The sequence below is a fragment of the Neomonachus schauinslandi genome, chromosome 5 (genome assembly GCF_002201575.2).
Source record: "Neomonachus schauinslandi chromosome 5, ASM220157v2, whole genome shotgun sequence".
In the NCBI taxonomy this organism is placed as follows: domain Eukaryota; kingdom Metazoa; phylum Chordata; class Mammalia; order Carnivora; family Phocidae; genus Neomonachus; species Neomonachus schauinslandi.
The window spans coordinates 61,526,016-61,545,375 of record NC_058407.1 but is presented as its reverse complement, the minus strand read 5'-3'; the positions used below and the strand labels follow the sequence as shown (position 1 = coordinate 61,545,375).

Below are 19,360 nucleotides of genomic sequence, written 5' to 3'. Positions count from 1 at the left end.
CTAACTTGCGCAAGGTCATGTGATTGGTGTTAGAGCTGCTATTTGAGCCTTGGGTCTTTCTGATCTATTCCTGCCATCATAACCCTGCTGTGGCTCTAGCGATAAGTAACTGAAGCCTTTTCAGGGGTGTGGGCAGTAGTGATGGTTATCTTAAAAATGTATCTTTTTCAGACTTCTTCCTCACTCTGTAAACTGTATAGATGTACACAGATGTGTGCAGAGCAAGTCCTTCTCTGAATACTCACAGCGCTTAGCGGATGTGTGGCTAATCTTCCTACCATCTCTGTAAGATAAATGGTATTTTCTGGTTAGGCGGCTGAGGCCCAGATGGATTCAGGGACTTGCCTAACCCCTTATCACAAACACGCACGGCCCTGCTCCCAGTTCCGTTCTTCATCCCGTCTCACATAGATTTCACCACTTTTGTTCTTTCCTGTCTTACACCAAGATTGTTGAAGTACTTCCCAAAAAGAATGAGCCACGTGTGGGTGTGTTCGTTCTCCAGAATGAATCACTGTGAAAGAGGCCATGAACCAACGAAGGGAGAAGAACTATCTGGAATCAGAGGCTCTTGGCTCTCCTGTCTGCTAATTGACAGACTCTGAAGTGAGCTTTTTTTTTTTTTTTTTCAAAAGGCGGCTATGGGTCTGGCCTGTGTGTCCCACTGTGCTCAGAATAGCCCTCTTAGAGTTGCTCGTTTTCCCTTCTTGCTTCCCAAAATAGCCCCAATGCTGTTCTCTTTGCTGGATGTCATGGCACGTGTATTGAGAGGTGTGCGCTCTATGGGGAACCCCTTTGTGCCTGAATGTCCTCCCTGACACAAAGGGGGGGGGCATTAGCTTCCTTGGATTACCGGTCAGGACTGCAGCGTGAGTAAGAGGTTTGGCTCGAGTATTCAGAGAGTTGCAGAAGTAAATTTGAGTTAGCAAGAAGAATAAAAGAGGGAGCAAAAAGAGGTATTTGGGGGAAAATGAGGAGGTTTCTTCACCTTTGTGTCTAAAAAGGGCTGGAATCGAAGTTTAGGAAGAACTGATTTTTAAAATTGCTTTTATGATTTGGATTCTAGTCTAAAGGGTACCTGCTTTAAACTTCCTGCCCTTAAAATAGAACACTACCATCACCCTTCAGCAGGTAGCTGCGTGTTTTGGAATTTCTCCCAGAAGAAAGGGCTCTCTCTGATCAAAGGCCTTACGGTGAAGCTCCACAGTGGCGATTACCTGTCCGTGTGCGCTCTCCTTTGTTTCCGTGGGTGGGAATGGCGATGGAGTGCGTTATTTGTAGAACGCCTGAGGAAGGGGGCTTGGGCACCGGAGATATTTAGAATCTGCCTTTGGAACTGAAAAGCCGAGAGATGCCTTCCAGGGTATTGCAGGAAGAGACAAAGATAGACTGTCTACAGCCTGAAGGGGTGAGTTACAACAGGCTAGTTTTTCATGGGATTGGTCATAAACGTCTCTTCTCTGGGGGCCTTGGTTTGAATGTATTCCCACTTGGTATCCAGATAATATTCACTGAGTGGCCAGTGTGGGACTTGGGTGGGCTGCCCCCTCCATTCCCCGATGGGCAAATGCTTCATTCAGCAGCGAGTCCCAACCTAAGTGTCCTAGTGGCCACAGCCGTACTCCTGCCCGTTCCGAGAGGTCAGGGCTGGGTTAGGCTCATGGGAGACAGTGTTGGGGAGAACCGACTGCTGCTGTCTGTGCTATTCTTGTTAGATGGATAAATAAAGGATTTCAGATTCCAGGGCTGCTGAACTGGCTTTCAGAGGCACCAAATTCATTTACAGTAATTTCCTGTCAACAGTGCACACTTATGTATAATACACACCCAGCAGAACTCATTAGTCCCAGACATGATTGCACACACTGCCTATTTGGGGGCGAAAAAAAAGCGTGCATGTGTGTGTATATATGTATAAAACATATTTATATTTATATATTTTTGTATGCGTATATATTATATATGCGTATATAATATTTTCAAAGTGATATCCAGGGACCTTCCAGAGTAGATTAAATTTATTGAGCACTTTTTATGCATCAGCTCATTTGATCCTCACAGTAACTTTATGATGTAAACATTAATGTAATCCTCGTTGGAGGTTATTCTTTTTGCCCCTCATGAGAGGTGCACCTGCCATGGACTAAAGGGTGGAGGAGGATGTTGGACTATGGGCAGGAAGCTTTTCAAAGGAAGTGATGGTCAGGCTGAATTTTAAAGGATTTGTGAGAAGTAGCCTTTTAGGAAAAAAAGCATTGCAGCAAAAGAATGTGTGAGAGCATGCATACTGCATTCAGCAAACTGTGGCATGCCTAGTGCCTGAGAAAGGAGATGGGGTTGAGGAGCCATCATCAAGTGAGGAAGCCTGGGCGGTTTTGGAGGGAGGATGTAGGGGTGGGGCAGGGGTGGTGTCCTGTATCCTCCAAGGGCCAGGTGTCTTCCTCGACATTTCAAGGAAAACTTCATTTCCAGCCACAAAATAATGTGTAATGAGTCTAAGGCAGAGTTCGAAAGGTGGTTTCTCTGTTTCTCATGGGCATTAGATAGGGCCACTTAGAAGAAAATGGTGGAGCTTGGAAGCCTGGTTTCCGAGCTGAATAAACAGGTGAAAAGCTGGTGCTCCCATTGACGGTGTCATCTTTCTGGTGCTATCTCTATAAAAGCTCCTGATTTGGGAACATCAAGTGTGCCAAAGGCTTATATTCTAAGTCTGGAAAAGGACCTGGGAGAAGATCTCACCATTAATGTCAGTGTACTCCCAAATTTCCCGCAGCTCTGCAGTGTGCGTGTACCAGCTGCCTCCAGGCCAACTACACGTGTGAGACAGATGGGGCCTGCATGGTTTCCATTTTCAACCTGGATGGGATGGAGCACCACGTGCGCACCTGCATCCCCAAAGTGGAGCTGGTCCCCGCTGGGAAGCCCTTCTACTGTCTGAGCTCCGAGGATCTCCGCAACACCCACTGCTGCTATACCGACTTCTGCAACAAGATCGACCTGAGGGTGCCCAGTGGTGAGTGGACACCCTTGTTGGACTATTGGCTCATCCTGGAGGTAGGGCACCCCCGTCATCTCATCCTTCTCTACTCCTGCCCAATCCCTTTGTTTGGTGATATGTAGAAGTACCTTTTTGATGTTCCCCAAGGTGACAAGGGGATGGGATTCCTCCCCACTCAGGTTTGTAGATGAGAGGTCGGAGGAGACAGATGGTCAAGGTAGTCCCAGGGTTGAAAACTGAGTTCTGGCCACTGGCTGAGCAGCCATGGGCAGCTGGTAAGGAGTGGGAGAGCCAGGCAGGGATCACCCCCCACAAGGTATGGAGACAACCGCTGAGCTGTGTGAAGGCAGCTGCTGGGTGAGGGTGATGGCAAGGCAGGACGAGAGGCCAGAGTCGAAAAAGAAGGACAGCAATCAAGGCTGAGAAGGATTAGCTGGCATCCCTTTTGCAAGCGTACCATTTAGAAGGCATCACTGGGGAGAGCAGAAGAGGAGGGACTTAAAGCTGCAGGGCTTAAAGCAGCTGTTACGAGTGGAAGAGCAGAAGTTGGCCTGGGGCACTGAGGTGGGATAGTCCCATGAAATGCTGCGGATGACAAAGTGGCTTGTGAGTTGGACTGTCGAAAAGGGCTCCTCCATTGGAGAGGTTTGCATCTAAGAGCACCGGGCAGACACACAGCCTGGTAAGACCAGGGAGGTCAAGGGCACCTTGAACACAAGCAGAGGGAAAGGGCATTTTCACATGGAGGGAGGTATTGGGGACAGATAAGGCCAGAGCTTTCCCGTGTTTTTACTGTGTTCTTTCCCTCTCCTCTCTCACTTGACCCAGGTCACCTCAAGGAGTCTGAGCACCCTTCCATGTGGGGCCCCGTGGAGCTGGTAGGCATTATTGCTGGCCCAGTGTTCCTCCTGTTTCTCATCATCATCATTGTTTTCCTTGTCATTAACTATCATCAGCGTGTCTATCACAACCGCCAGAGACTGGACATGGAAGATCCCTCATGTGAGATGTGTCTCTCCAAAGACAAGACGCTCCAGGATCTTGTCTACGATCTCTCCACATCGGGGTCTGGCTCAGGTACCGAGTCCTTTAGCGATTGTGTCTGTTGTTGGTCTTCGTCACCAGTGCCCAGCAGGATAGAACGTTTGTGAAGAAGGCTGGGCCTTGCACTTGTTTCTGCCTGCATTGAGGCGTTTGGCTTCCTAATTCCCCTTCTTTTGGAGTCTGATATGTAATAAGATAATGGGTCCACAGAAAATCTTTCATTCCCGGGGATTCCAAAGGCCAAGTACAAAACTCTCCATTTCAGAAACCCTGCCTCTCCAAGTCTTGCAACTATACATGTGTTAAAATTCACCTGGTTCCACCTGAGCAGCGGAGTGCTCAATGGAAGGGCCCCTTTGGAGAAACAGGAGTGTGCCGGGTTTCTGTGAGGTGGTGACAGCTAATCATTGATCTCCGAGCAACCACAAGGGGAGTTTAAGGACACTGAGGAAAGCTGAGAGCTGGGGTTTAGTGAATCATTGACTTGTACCAGTTGCCCAAGGGTTTTCTGGTGCAGGTTACATAAAGGCAGCCTGGGCTTGTGGCATGGGATCGGTACCATTCGCTTCCTGCACTGCCTGTGGACCAACTCTCTCCTAGACGAGGGAATTGAACCGAACCCTGGACCTTCGTGTGAGCCCGGAATTCAGGATAAAGGGACTGGGGCTGCTTAGGTCTCAGGGCATAGCTCAGCTAGCTATTAGATGTGAAACGACTGCAAAAGAGTCTTTTTATGAAGATAAGCAATTATTTTAGTGATGGGGGTATTCTGTCCTTGTAAAAAAAAAAAAAATCTGGAAAGGTCTCTATTGCTGTTCTAGCTAAAACATACAGAATCATATTGTGAGAATTTTGTGTGTGTTTATGTATGTTTCCTTGCCGTGTGACAAAGACTATTGTTCTGTAGGGAAATTATGCCATCAGTCATGGCCAGACATTCCTCCTTGAACACAAGGAATACTTTGAGCTGTGACATCTCCTGAATTTCAGTGGTTTTGCCTTTATTAAAGCTCTGCAGTAGAGAGTGCCAAAATGATGGATATATTTAAAAGCTGCATATTTTTAGGAAGAGAGAAAATATATGTCTTGTTCTTTGCTGAAAGAGGTAGGGCAGTGGTTAGAACTGCCTGGCTGACTCTGCGACTTGATTTGCTGTCACAGGAGGGTAGCTCAGGTCTTCTGGAGTCCTTTTTAAGATCAGAACTAGCTGAGGCTAGCAAAGGTCCGTGGTGGTTACTTAGTCATCCGGAGTAAAATGACTAATAACTGTTTCTCCTTGGAGGTTCTAGTCCGTTCTTAGTTCCAAATATGCAGAGCTTTGAAGGTGTTGGAGTTTTAATACTGTGGTTTTTAAAGTGATAAGTGCTTATGTGACTTTCAAGTCCCTTCAACAAGTACGTGTTGAATACCCTGTGGGTGACACAAGCTAAACAAAGATGAAAACGGCTGACCCAGGATTGGATAGAAAAAATGGGGATTGCTGGGAAAGGGTCTCATGGGGGAGGATGCATTTAAAGGGGTCCTGAAGACGGAGTTGGAGGTTTTAAGAGAGGTAAGAGGACAGGGAACATTCCAGGCCAAGGAGAACCCCTTGAGCAAAAGCACAAAAAGGCACGAAAGTTCACCATGTGTTTAGGGGACGATATAGAGGCTGGCATGCCCTGCCCACACTGGGGGGTGGGGACTGGCAGCACAGCATAGGTGGGCAGGACCTTGGGCGCTGTGCTTTATCCAGTAAGGTGAGAGGCATCTACTGGAAGTTTTCATGTGGCAAAGTAAACGTTCATATTTTCCCGTGGAAGGCATTCTGGCAGTGGTGTGGAGGTTGAATTCACTCATTCACCAACCTCCTGTTAGCGAGGGCAGGGTGAGGCAGGGCTGTGTGTGGGTGTGCAGGGCAGGAACAGGGCGACGAGGGAGGTGGAAAGACCAGTTGGGAGTCTTTTAAAGACGGTCCAGAACCTGGATGGGCACAGGGGGGATGGAGAGGAGGGGTCCGATGTGAGAGACACTTTGGTGGTTCTGTAGTGTTGTAGTTAAGAGCATAAACTTTGGGAGTCAGACAGTTCTAGACTTTAATCCCTTCTTTGCCACTTGCTGCCTATAGGAGTTCAAATGAGTTACTTAACTTTCCATTTTGAGCCTTAGTTTTCTTGTCTGTAAAATGGGGATAATAACACCATCTACCTTATAGGTGGTTGTGAGGAAATGAGATCATTTAAAGCTTTATCATAGTTTCTAGTGCATAGTAAGCCTCCAGTAAATGGGATTCACATCCACAGGACTTAGGGATTAATAACATGTTTATTTGGTCTGGGAGAGGAAGTGAGAGAGCTCCGAGTCAGTCTGATGGTAAGTGTGATTGGATAGATAGGGGGACTACTGAAGGGGGCAAATGAAGCAGTAAATGAGCCCTGTGAAGACAGTGAAGTTACTCTTAGGATAAGCGTGGGAAGTCTCTCCTTGCGCATCAGGAGCTTGACCTGAGCCGAGCTTTGGAGAGCAGTGGGAACCTTGTGTGCCCAACCACAGTTTGGCTTTCATGGGCCATGCAGCACCGCCCTCTGGTGGCCGCAGAGCAGAGCACCCCCAGTCCTCAAGCCCCGTCTTTCACCTTCTCTGCCCTCTTTCCTCTTCAGTCGGCATAAAGCAGTTGTGGGTGGACTGGCCCACGAGAGGCTGGCTGCAGAGTTGGTGAATCTGGTCAGACGTTGTGTGCGAATCTGTCACCTGTACTAACTGAAAGGAAGAATTGCTTAGATAAGGCACAGCTAATCTCATGCGTTTCCCTTTCTGTGTTTGCTCACTGCCAGTCACTGCCGGGCTTAGCCCTCTGCCGGCTCACCTAGCCGTGTGCAGGGGCAGCCACAGCTCTCCTTGGTCAGGGGACCGGGGTAGCTTGGAGGCACTGTATGGTAATGGCCTTTCCAGTGTGGCAGTGAGAGTGGGTGTTGCAAAGTTCAGCAAATTTACAATGTCCGCTTTCTTTCCATTCTTTGGTCCACAGGGTTGCCCCTTTTTGTCCAGCGCACAGTGGCCCGAACCATCGTTTTGCAGGAGATTATTGGCAAGGGCCGGTTTGGGGAAGTGTGGCGTGGCCGCTGGAGGGGTGGGGATGTGGCTGTGAAGATTTTCTCTTCTCGTGAAGAACGGTCTTGGTTCCGGGAAGCAGAGATCTACCAGACGGTCATGCTGCGCCACGAGAACATCCTTGGATTTATTGCTGCTGACAATAAAGGTAACGAGCTGGGTTTGGATATAGGGGCTCCCAAAGCCAACAGTAGCCCCAGATGGACGGGGAAGTTGAACAGCTCTAGGACCGCCTTCATAGTTATTACCCATAGAAGGAGAATCTGAATAAGCTGATAATCTCTCCAGCTTCTCTTCTATGAAAAACTTATACCGAAACCCAGGCCATTAAGCAAGCAAACAGTTATTAAGCAGATAAACAAGATAAACCCCTCATCCTACCTGCTCACTTCCCATTCGTAACACCCCTTCCCGTCACCCCTAGTGTAGTCCCCGCCCGGGCTTCCTTTAGTTTACCTTGCACATCACTGGGATGAGGAATTGTGGCCTCAGCCCCTGCCAGGGCAGGGAGCCCAGAGAAGCATGTGGCGCACGTCTGTGATATAATCCGCATCATACACACGGGTAGCGGAGCAGGCCCAGCGGGGCTGACCTGGCTGCCCCCAGGTGTTACCTCCTCGTGATCTTTCAGGCTCAGCTTTTGGTCTGCTTGGACCAGAGGTCCCTTGGTTCCTCCTTCTTCTCCCTTCTGATTTTTCTTTAGTTTCTGAGTCTCTGTTGTGTGGCCAGGCACGTCCTTGTTTTCGAGGGCTTCACTGAGCAGCAAAGAGAGAAGTAAAGAAATAGTTAATTCCAGGAAGTAATCAAACTGCAAGCTCTTCTAGTTTGCACAAATTAGGGGTGAGGTGGGGGTCGGGGAGGTCACACTTGAGCTTGATTGAGGCCGGGGTGTCAGGAGTCGGTGAAGAAGACGACTCAGTGGGAAGGGCACTGCAGACACACACGTAGAGGTGAGGGGTGCCTGGGACCCTGCAGCTCACAGGCACGGCTCCGTGAGGGGAGAGGCGGCTGATGCCAGGCCACGGAGGGCCTCCTCGAGAGCATTACCTTTTATTCTGAGGTAGTGGGTGGTGCTTGGAGTTGCACTCATTCATGCACTCACATCCGTTGACCACTGCAGGGCAGGACCTCTGCCCGCTGTGCCGATGGTCACACGGGGTCCCCCCGCGGTCCTTGCCCTCGCAGCTCCTGGAAAGCAGAGGCATCAGGTACGTGGGCAGGTAGCGGAGAGTCTGGAGCTGGAAAGCCCATGCGGCCTTCGCGTGCGCACTGGAGAAGAGTCGCCCTGGCAGCTGGGACAGAGGCTGCTCCCGGGACATGGCAGTTTCTAGAAGTTCATGTCTCCGAAGCCTATGGAAGATGCTAAGTGTTTATTTTTCCTTCCTGAGACAGCAGCAGACTGCCGATTCCTCATATTACTGTGGGGCTTTGTTGTGGCCTCAACTGCCCCCAAGCTGAAGAGGCTCGGGCTCAAACACAAGGGAGGAAGGGGAAGAGAGAATGTTTACCCCCTTTGAGTAAATTGTGCTTTTTTAAAAACAGCATCTTTTGAGAACACTTCAATTTTACATACAGTTTAAAGGCTCAGAAGATGTCTTCCCTTTTAACTTGGACTTAACTGCCAGCATCCTCATGACTTCAGGGCTGGTTGGAGCGCAAGAGTGCTATGCTGGGTGGGCCCCTTGTTTGGAATCAGGGAAGCCAAAATTGGTGCCGTTCCAAGAGCCACTCCCTTTATTGATTCTGGCAGCTCGTGTGCAACAGGGATCTGGCTGTAAAAACTCACATTAGGGCCAAGGGAGGAGAAAAATCGGACTCCTTCGTTTTTGCCTTTTTAGCATGATATATATATAGTATAGTGTCCCGGAACTAACACCGGCCTGGAATTTGGAGATCTCAATCCAATTTCCAGTCTTCCTATTGACAGCAGCATAACCTAATTAGATTACCAGCTTTGGGTCTTTCTTTTTTTCCTTCCTCCTTCCTACTACACACTGCCTCTATAAAAGTGCCTATAAAAGTGCGTGCTGTCCAGCTTCCATTGCTCTTCCGAGGATAAGATGACCTCCTCTGGAATACTTGGAATTGTGCTCTTCATGCACTGAAAAGCCTTTTTTTGGTCTGGAATACAGGAACGCACGAAGGAGTTCTTTGCTCTGCTCCCAGAGAGCGAGCTTATGGCGTGGTAGGAGCCGTGGACTGAAAGGAAACATTACGGACGGATGAGCCAGCTGCTGGGGCTAGGCTGCGCTCACAGGATCTTGGAGCACAGAGGAGGGTCTGCGAAGCATTCCTCCTTGGCAGCAGTGGGTGCAGTCAGTCTTGGTCTCATGAGTAGATGAGTAGGTCTTGTTCAGACTCCGACAGCCACCTAAGGAAGAATGTTCTTCTGTCCTTGGACCCCCACACTGGTGACCAAGTGTAGATGAAACAGGTATAGAGGGGGAGCCTCAGGAGGTATGGAGGCAAGAAGCGTGAATTCAAGAGTCTAGCTGGAGTTCGTGTTGTTCACATAATTCTTTACCGCCTTAACCTTTTTGCTGGTAGTTGTGCCTCTTCCAGAACTCCTCTGTGGTTCTCTGCAGATAATGGCACCTGGACACAGCTGTGGCTCGTCTCAGACTACCATGAGCATGGCTCCCTGTTTGATTATCTTAACCGATACACGGTGACGATCGAGGGGATGATTAAGCTGGCCTTGTCTGCGGCTAGCGGGCTAGCACACCTGCACATGGAGATTGTAGGTACCCAAGGTGAGTGGACCCTACTGAGGGGCAGGCAAGTTGAGTAGCCTTTGAAAGCCGGTACCATCCTCATTTAGTTCCCAGAACTCCTTTTTACTGAGGAAGTTGGAGGTAGGCCTCAGGAACTGTGGCCTAATCTAAGGGAGAGAGGTTTGAGTTTTTCTGGAGAACAGAAGGTGTCTCCAGTGGGGTCTTTTGACCTCCGTCTTTAGAATTCCTTCAGGGGCTCTGGAACATAAAGATTCCATTGTTTGTCCTCTGTTGGCCCAGCATGATAGTTGGGTGGTGAGCCAGTGTTCTGTGCTCCCAGAAGTCCACCACACACATGTAAAAGAATGGCGCCCAAAAGAGAAAAGGAGCACAGTTTGCTAATGTCACGTCACACATTTGCTGTTGGCGACAGGTGGCTTACGGACTGCGTGCTGGATTAGACACTGGGCTTTACAAACCTAGGAAGGTTCTCCTGGAGGAAACAGACCTGAGGCTTCTTTGTATGTTGACTGTGACATCAGCTCTTTGGGGGATCACGGTTCTCGTCCGGGCGGCAGGTGTGCTGTGCTCCCTGATTTCTGGTTGACCAGGGCAACGGCTCTTGCTGGCCTTGAGGGAAAACCATTAACGTTTGATCCTGTTCCTAACCCCTGTGTGATAGTAGCGGGCCTTATCTTCGCCTCTTTGACCGTAAAAACCTCGCCAGTATAGCAGTTTTTCTTGGAATTCCTTAGCAGTTCTGTCCTGGAGCATATCAGTTCAGGGAAAGGCAAGGAGGAGGAGTGAGAATCACTAATACGCATGCCCTTCTAAGCTCTTCACTTACCTACATTAATGCGTTTAATCCTCACATTGCCATCAAGTAAGGACTGGGGTAGCCTCATCTTACGGATGAGAAGACAGAGGTGCAGACGGATTAAGTCGCTTTTTTAGGGTTACCGGGTTAGTGGGAGGCAAAGCCAGAACTTGGACCCACACAGTCTGGCTGCAGAGTCTATGCTTTTAACATTTATGCTATCTCTCTGTAAAGATTCTTATTTTTTTCTCTGCCAGGGAAGCCTGGAATTGCTCATCGAGACTTAAAATCAAAGAACATCCTGGTGAAGAAAAATGGCATGTGCGCCATTGCAGACCTGGGCCTGGCTGTCCGCCATGATGCGGTCACAGACACCATCGACATCGCCCCAAATCAGAGGGTGGGGACCAAGCGGTAGGAAGGCCCTGGGCCTCTGCCTTTGCCCTACCCTTGTACTGAGGAGCGCATGGGCGCCCTTTCCCGTCTCTAAAGGAGAAAGAGGCATAGAGGAGGACGTGTGGCCCTTGCTCTCCGACAGCCGAAAGCTGAATTGAAGCCCCATTCCACACACTGGAGAGCTGAGCTGGTTGCGTCTAACAGATACGGGTGCTGTGAGCACGGCTCTAGAGAACTACAGACACGTAGATCTTCTTGGTATTGGGCAGGGGGAGGCAGCAGAGAAAGAGAATCTGGAGAAAGATTCGGAAGGGGGCCAGGCTGCAGGCTTGGCTGGGACAAAGAGGAAGAATGTGCAGTCCCAACAGGTACTTGTTCGGAGGCGGGGAGTGTGTCAGAGAGCAGGTTTGCCAAGCTCGAGCGGAGGTGATCGAGGGTGGAGATTGGGGGCACATTTAGGATTATGGGCCTGCTTCCCGCTTCATACAGAAGTGAAGTAAGAAGTAAGGAATTATGATTGTAGATTGACTTCATGAGTTGGAAATGGAAATGTCTTGTAATGGGACAGAAGAGGAGGTCTATTTATCTGCCAAATTTCAGTGAATTTCACTCAAGTGTGCTGCTCCTTTCCCCCTTCCTTCTGACCTGAATGAGTGCAGCGCCCCTGTGGGGGGGTTGGGGGGTGTGGGGAGTGGCTCGAGTAGTACTAATTAACTGAGGGAGACCTTGATGATCACCTAGAATTCATTTTCATTTTTATTTGTAATTAGGTGAGATAACATAAGTTCAGAGTGAAATATAAATTCAGCCCATCACTGTGGCTACATTTAATAAAGTCCAAGACCCCAGCAGCAACCAGATATTATGGATTGCCCTGTGATCCACAGTACAGATACTTCTGCCAAGAAATCAAAACATGCTTAAAATACATCTTGATGGTTAAAAAAATAGAAGTACAAATAAGAGCAGCCTAGTATCACCCAGCCTCTGCTGAAGTGTTTAGATTCGAATCCAAAACATGGGAGTTTGCAATAAAGAGAACTGATCACTTCCTTCTCCTCAAGGGGCATTCTTAGGGTGATGCCTTTCCACATTCAGAGGGCCCTGAATCACTACTTGGATTTAAACAAAGAAATCATCCTTTTCTTGGCATGATCTTGTTTCCTTTGCTATTGCAGATACATGGCCCCTGAAGTGCTCGATGAAACCATTAACATGAAGCACTTCGACTCCTTCAAATGTGCTGATATCTATGCCCTCGGGCTTGTATACTGGGAGATTGCTCGAAGATGCAATTCTGGAGGTACCTTTCTTTTTTGCCTTCTCTTGCTCCTACCTCCCAGTGCAGGTTGTTGGGTCACGTCAGGGTGCTCACCCGAGGGTGCTGGTGTTTTCCTTGCCTCCTTTCTCTTTACAACCTGTTGGGTGTCTAGTGCCAGAGCCCATCACACTTAGGGTTCTCATCAAAGATGAGGGAATCCTGGAGGTGGTTGTACTAAAGGTGTGTTGATTCTGTTGAATAGTGCTTTTTTAAAAATTTTTATTTATTTTTTTAAATTATTTTTATTTATTGGGATGCCTGGGTGGCTCAGTCGTTAAGCGTCTGCCTTCGGCTCAGGTCATGATCCCAGGGTCCTGGGATCGAGCCCCGCATCGGGCTCCCTGCTCCGCGGGAAGCCTGCTTCTCCCTCTCCCACTCCCCCTGCTTGTGTTCCCTCTCTTGCTGTGTCTCTCTCTCTCAAATAAATAAATAAAATCTTAAAAAAAAATTTTATTTATTTAATTTTAGAGAGTTGGGGGGCAGAGGGAGAGAGAGAGACTCTCAAGCAGGCTCCACGCCCAGCATGGAGCCCGACTCGGGACTCAGTCCCAGGACCCCGAGATCATGACCTGAGCCGAAATCAAGAGTCGAACACTTAACCAATTGTGCCATCTAGGTGCCCCTGTTGAATAGTGTTTTACGTTGTGGTAACCATTCCGGAGGCTTGTTTGGCTTGTTGTTTTGTTTTAACACATTGTCCTTATCGATCCTTGGAGGTTGGGAAAGCCCTGGGCAGGAATAGCACAGGACCAGTGCAGGGGCGCTCCTTTACGTGAGAGGCAGTATGTTCTGACACCAGCTCTCAAGCCACAGTGCTGGGCTTTCAGTGATAAAATAATGGTGGCAATTTCTGAATTTGGAACAGAAAGTTGATTAACATATAAAATTTTCTCAAAATGAGTTTTTTTGTTCTGTAATTTTTTCTTACACCTTCGGCCTTTGTACCTGCTCACCCATGTCAGAACCCAGTGAAAGGTAGTATCAGATCTAGCAGGAAACATTTTTTATCATTAGCTTAGTGCATCAGTATTATACGGTGACTTCTAAGTATTCTGCCACGTGAACAAGTTCAAGAACCACTAGAACCTTTTCCTCAGCCGTTTATCTCTGGTGTAAAAGATTCCAGGTCAGTGGAAATGAAATGAAATGAAATGAACTGGTAAGTCTTCCAGCAGAACCCTCTTCTGTTTTACTGCCCTTTTCCCTCTCTCATATGTTTGGGAAGATTCCCATTATGGAGCAGGCACCCAGGTATTATTCATGGAATTGCACATCTAACATTTTTTTAAATTTATTTTTTAAGTAAACTCTACCCCCCAACGTGGGGCTCAAACTCACGATCCTGAGATCAAGAGTCATGTGCTCTACTGACTGCGCCAGGCAGGCACCCCTAAAATTTTGATCATTATATACAGATAAAACAGATAAGAAAAATCTGGTCACACCATCCAGAAGTTGGGACTAAGTATTCTCATAATACTAATATTTACTCGCCACTCGCTGTGTGTGAACTCATTTCATCTGTACTGCAAAACCTAAGAGGTTGGTACTGTTATTTTCATAATTTTGCAGATGAGAATGAGTCACAGTGAAATTAGGTGATTTGTCCAAGGTCACACCAAATTACTAGGATTCAAACAGACTGAGGCCAGAGCATAGGTTCTCAACTACCCCTTAGATAATTATCAAGTCAGACCCTATTTACAAATCTGTCCCATTAGCTCAGAACAGTAGAATTTTTCCTGGGAAAGGGCATGGGAAAGTTACATTGGATTTTTTAAATTAGCTTTTTATTATGGAAAGTATTTCAGTTTATAGCTCTAAAAGATAAGGACTTAAAAAATATAACACTGTCACTTTAAAAAGTGAATAGTAATACCATTTAACCAGTCCGGGTTGAGATTTCCCCAGTTGTCTCCAGATTTTTTTTGAACAGTTTGTTCAAATTAGGGTTCAAATTATGTCCATCAACTGCAGTTGATTGATACACATCTTTTTTTTTTTTTTTTAGATTTTATTTATTTGACAGAGGCACAGTGAGAGAGGGAACACAAGCAGGGGAATGGGGAGAGGGAGAAGCAGGCTTCCCACAGAGCAGGGAGCCCGATGCGGGGCTCGATCCCAGGACCCTGGGATCATGACCTGAGCTGAAGGCAGACGCTTAATGACTGAGCCACCCAGGCGCCCCGTTTGATACACATCTTAAGTCTCTTATAATCTGCGGGTTCCCCCTCCACTTTTTTTTTCCTCTGCAGTTTATTTTATTGGAGAATCCAGGTCGTTTGCCCTGTAGTTTTCCTATCTAGATGTTGCCAGTAACCTTTTCTTGGCATTCACGTGTCCTACTGTTCCTGTGGATTTCCTGTGACAGTTATATCTAATGACTAGATTCACACGCACACACATAATTTTTTTTCCCAAAGTTGTTCTGTTACCAGGCACATAATGCTGGTTATCTCTCTTTCTGTGTCTTTTTGTGATGTTAACAACTATCAGTGATCATTGTCCAAATCCAAATTCATTAGAGGTTGAAAAATGCCAATATTCTGATACTGTCAATCCTCAAATATTATCTAGATTTCTTCTTTATTTTTTTAAATTTAAACAATAATTTTTTCTTAAGTAAACAAACCCTACTCCACACATGGGGCTCAAACTCACAACTCCAAGAGTCACATACTCTCCTGACTAAGCCAGCCAGGCGCCCCCAGATTTCTTCTTTAAAGAGAAACTTCCCCTAATCGTTTGGCTACCAAGATACGTAATTTGAGTAGGGAAGGCAGGAAAAACACTTGATTCTTTCCATTTATGTACCATTTTTCAAAACAATCAGTTTGTTCCCTCTCATCCTGCAAAGGTGGCTGAGGTTTTTGGTGTCCTTTTTCTTTTTCTTTTTTTTAGTATCGTGAACTGGTGGATTTAAAATATTTGCTTCCATCGAAGTGATTAATTAGTCCTGCTTTGCTTAAATGTTCTCATCTTTGGCCACTTGGGAGCTTTCCAAGTCGGTGCCTTTTGACATGACCTCAGTAGTCTTTGATAGTTTGCTTGCTTTTGGTATGACAAAGATGTTCCTGGCTAGTCCCATTCTTGGAACCCACCCCCCTCTCCAAGGAGCCCTAGCTCCTCTTAGTGGGAAGTGGTATTTACAGATCACAGTGTAAGTGTTGTCATAGGTTTTTGAGTACTGCCCTCCTTCTGGTGATAACTCAGGTGGGTATTTTCTTTTCTCCCAGGAGTCCATGAAGAATATCAGCTGCCATATTATGACTTAGTGCCCTCTGACCCTTCCATTGAGGAAATGCGAAAGGTCGTATGTGACCAGAAGCTACGTCCCAACATCCCCAACTGGTGGCAGAGTTATGAGGTAGGAAGCTTCCCAGCCTCCTGTGGCTTTTCCATCTGCCTGATTTTTCTACTTTAGAAAAAGGGTTTCCTAATTAAAAAAAAAAAGAAAAGAAAACGGGGTTTCCCAACAAGGAGGCTGTGCCCAGAGGTAACCCCTGAGTGGTCAGTTACATACTACTGCGTGCTGTTGTATACTAAGCCCTGAGGGTCCATGGTGCCTTGTCCTGGGCACTGTAAGGCCCCCTTGCCAATGGACAGCCTAGTAGGAGAAAAATCTGTGTCTTGGGGATCAAGCCCAGAGAGGTAGTCAACAAGAGACAGAAACAAAAACTGAGTGGGAACTGTTAGACTTGTCTAACTAGAAAAATGGCTCTGGAAGCACAGGGGTGAGCTGAGCTCTGTGGAAGAGTCGAGAAGAGGCATCCATGAAAGAAGCTCAGCCTGGGTGTAGAAGAACGGCAGGACAGGACTTAGCGAGAAGGCATGTCTGTGAGGGAGGCGGCCTTTCTAAAAACTCAGAAGGGAGGAGGGTGTGAAGGGTTGGAATTTGGGAGAGATGGCAGCTGAAGTGGGGCGGAGACAGCATTTGGGGGGGGAAATTGAAATGAGGACAAACTTATGATACAGGTTCCTAATAAACACGGCATTCTGGGGTCTTAGAGTCTTCAGGGGCAGCAGGGTTTGCCGAGCCAAGTGCAGGTGGGACTCCTTGGCCCTGGTGGCTCTGCTTTTAGGAACTAGAACCACTAGAGGGCATCTGTGCATGTAAGAACAAGATCACTTGGTTCACGTTTGAGGTGATGTCTTCCTGTTGCGTAATAGAGCAGCATTTTCCAAAATGTTCCTCGGAGCCCTCAGGTCAGGGTTTGCGAGGATGAGGGGGAGGCTGAAAAAGCTGGTCTTTAGCTGCCCCCGTCCCCCACGCCCTCCAGTCAGTTTTTGAAACTTTGAAATTTTGAAAACCACTGGCCCAGGTTAGCAACTGGGGACATCTGGGGCCCTCAGGGTTAGAGGTCTGTAGGCGACCTTCCAAATCCATCTCTTGACCTGACCACAGTGGTCGCCTGTGTAGTCCAGGCAATGGCCGTGTAGCTTTCTGCCTCTGACAGGATTGCTTTTCAGGGGCCCCTTGCCTGCTTCTCACCCCCAGTCCGTGCCTGTGAGCCGTGGGATCGCAGCCGTGCGCGTGCTCGTGCCGAGGTGCGCCCCTGTTGTGCCTGGTTCCTGGGCTCCTTTAACAGAACACACAGTTAGTACAGAACCATACAAATGGATTCTCCAGCCTGACAGAGGTGGTTTTCGGAGCCCTGGCTATTTCGGGTAGCCCCATCCAGAGCACCCCGGTGGCGGGCCGGCTGAGTGCACTTGCAGGGCAGGCCTCCCCTCGCCAGGCACGGCATTCTCCTGGCCCCCCGAGGAAGGGAGGGCCAGGCAGAGAGGGAAGCTTGCATAGCAGTCCGTGGGCTCCGAGGAGGTGGTCAGGAAGGCCTCCCGGGGCGAGGGTCGGACTGACGCCGTCTGCGTCTCCCCGCGCAGGCGCTCCGGGTGATGGGGAAGATGATGCGGGAGTGTTGGTACGCCAACGGCGCGGCCCGCCTCACCGCTCTGCGCATTAAGAAGACCCTCTCACAGCTCAGCGTGCAGGAAGATGTGAAGATCTAAGCCTCTCCCTCCCTTGCACGCAGCCCCGGGCGGCGGGAACTACACACACAGCTGCCCTGTTGAGCGTACGATGGAGGCCTACCTCTCGTTTCTGCCCAGCCCTCTGCGGCCAGGAGCCCTGGCCCGAGAGAGGGACCGAGCCCGGGAGACTCCCTCACTCCCATGTTGGGTTTGAGACACAGACACCTTTTATATTTACCTCCTGACGGCATGGAGACTCTGAGAGCCAACGGTGTGGAGAACTCGATGCCACAACTCGAACTGGCTGTGGTGGGAAGTCCCGCAAAGCCCAGGGCACCTGGCGGGCGGCCGGGAGGACCCAGGAGAGGCTGAGTGTCGCCAGCAGCACTGAGGGTTTTCCTCCCGGGACCAGCCAACCCCAGCACTCCGAGGTGGCCCAGAGGCACCGCAAAGTACAGCCCCCTCTCACAGGCAGCTCTGGACCCCGGGCTCCCCTCCTCCCTCCCGCGGACATCTGGAGGGACCGCCAGTGGGGACAGGGTCTGCCGCCTGTCTGTCCAGCCGTGTGTGTGTGTGTGTGTGTGCGCGCGCGCGCGCGCGCCTGGGCGCATGTGCTGAGGTGTGTCCCCTGTTGTGCCTGGTCCGTGCCACGCCCTTACACGTGTGTGTGTGTGTGTGTGTGTGTGTCGGTGCGCACTTACCTGCTTGAGCTTTCTGTGCATGTGCAGGTCGGGGGTGTGGTGGTCATGCTGTCTGTGTGCTGGTGTCTCTGTTCTGTAGTGAGCAGCAGCCAGTTTCCCCGGTGCCCTTCCCAGAGGTCTCTCTCCCGGCCATGAACCCCAGAACCCCCATGCCACAGTGGGGCTCCCTGCCCAGCAGGCTGCTCCACCCACCCCTGTGTCGACACCTCCATTTCAGACTGTGGAACCAAAGCTGGCCCAGTTGTCCCTGTCAGGCGAGGCTTTGGGGTCCAAATGGGAGGCGGGGGGTGGGGGGGTGGGCGGGGAAAGAATCTTGGCAGAAGTCTCGGGTGTTGCGGTCAGTGGCAACCGTGGGAAATGAGCCAGCCCAAGGGCATCATCCTCAATGGCATCAAGGAAGGGCCAAGGGATTTGAAGCCCACATCCTGGGACTCAGATTGGAATGTCACATCTGTCTTTCATATCCCAGATTCTGGAAACAGCAGTGTATATTTTTGGTGGTGATGGGTTTAGGGTGGGGAAGGGAGAGGGGGGCAAGGAGTGGGGAGGGAGTCGGGGGTGGGAGGGAGGCATCTGCATGGGTCTTTTACTGGATTATCTGATCACGGTGGAGGGAAGATGTGAGATTTGCACCCACTTCAGGGGCCCTATGAAAGGGAACAGCCCGAGCCAAATCTGTTCTTTTAACCTGAGTATAGTATTTAATGACGTCTAGAAGCACGGTTGTGGGTGGTGGTTTGCTCAGCATATCTTAGGTATATAATAACTTTGAAGCCATAACTTTTAAACTGGAGTGTTTTGGTTTGTTTTCTTCCTTCTTTCCTTCCTTCCTTCCTTTTTCTTTTCTTTTCTTTCTTCTTTCTTTTTTCCTTCCTTCCTTTCTTAATTTTATTGGAAGGATCTGAATTTTAACTTTTTTTTAATATTGTTAAGTTTTTATAAAAGGAAAACCATCTCTATGTGATGATTACCTCTCAATCTCTTTGTTTTTAAAGAAATTCCTACAAAACAACGACAAAAAAAAAAAAAAGATCCAATCAAACGCACATAGCTTAATCACACTGGAAATGTTTGTCCTTGCACCTGAGCCTGTTCTCACTGAGCAGCGAGAGTTCCTCCCTCTTTGCCCTGGAGGTTAGTCTCTCTTGCACTGTGCGCCCCCTCCCCAGCCCCCAGTTCTGTGAGTGGTTTTTGCATCAGGGCCCTAGACTTTTGTGCATTGTTCAGCTGGTTGCACCTTTTCCTCCAGGCGCTTATTTAACAGATGTTTGCTGAGTGCCTGTTGTATGCCAGGCCCTGTGCTGGGCG

General features: G+C 48.8%; 1 protein-coding gene across 1 annotated transcript in view; it reads left to right on the top strand.

Annotated features, from left to right (window-relative positions):
* ACVR1B (activin A receptor type 1B) overlaps positions 1-18,580 on the top strand; it is a 32,706-nt gene extending 14,126 nt beyond the window's left edge. The window contains exons 2-9 of the mRNA XM_044915405.1: positions 2,774-3,013; positions 3,827-4,075; positions 7,050-7,280; positions 9,718-9,885; positions 10,921-11,077; positions 12,238-12,362; positions 15,617-15,747; positions 17,265-18,580. Of these exons, the coding sequence (XP_044771340.1) occupies positions 2,774-3,013; positions 3,827-4,075; positions 7,050-7,280; positions 9,718-9,885; positions 10,921-11,077; positions 12,238-12,362; positions 15,617-15,747; positions 17,265-17,390 (1,427 nt within the window). The 3' untranslated portion in view covers positions 17,391-18,580. The remainder of the gene's footprint in view (positions 1-2,773; positions 3,014-3,826; positions 4,076-7,049; positions 7,281-9,717; positions 9,886-10,920; positions 11,078-12,237; positions 12,363-15,616; positions 15,748-17,264) is intronic.
* Positions 18,581-19,360: the final 780 nt, after the last annotated feature.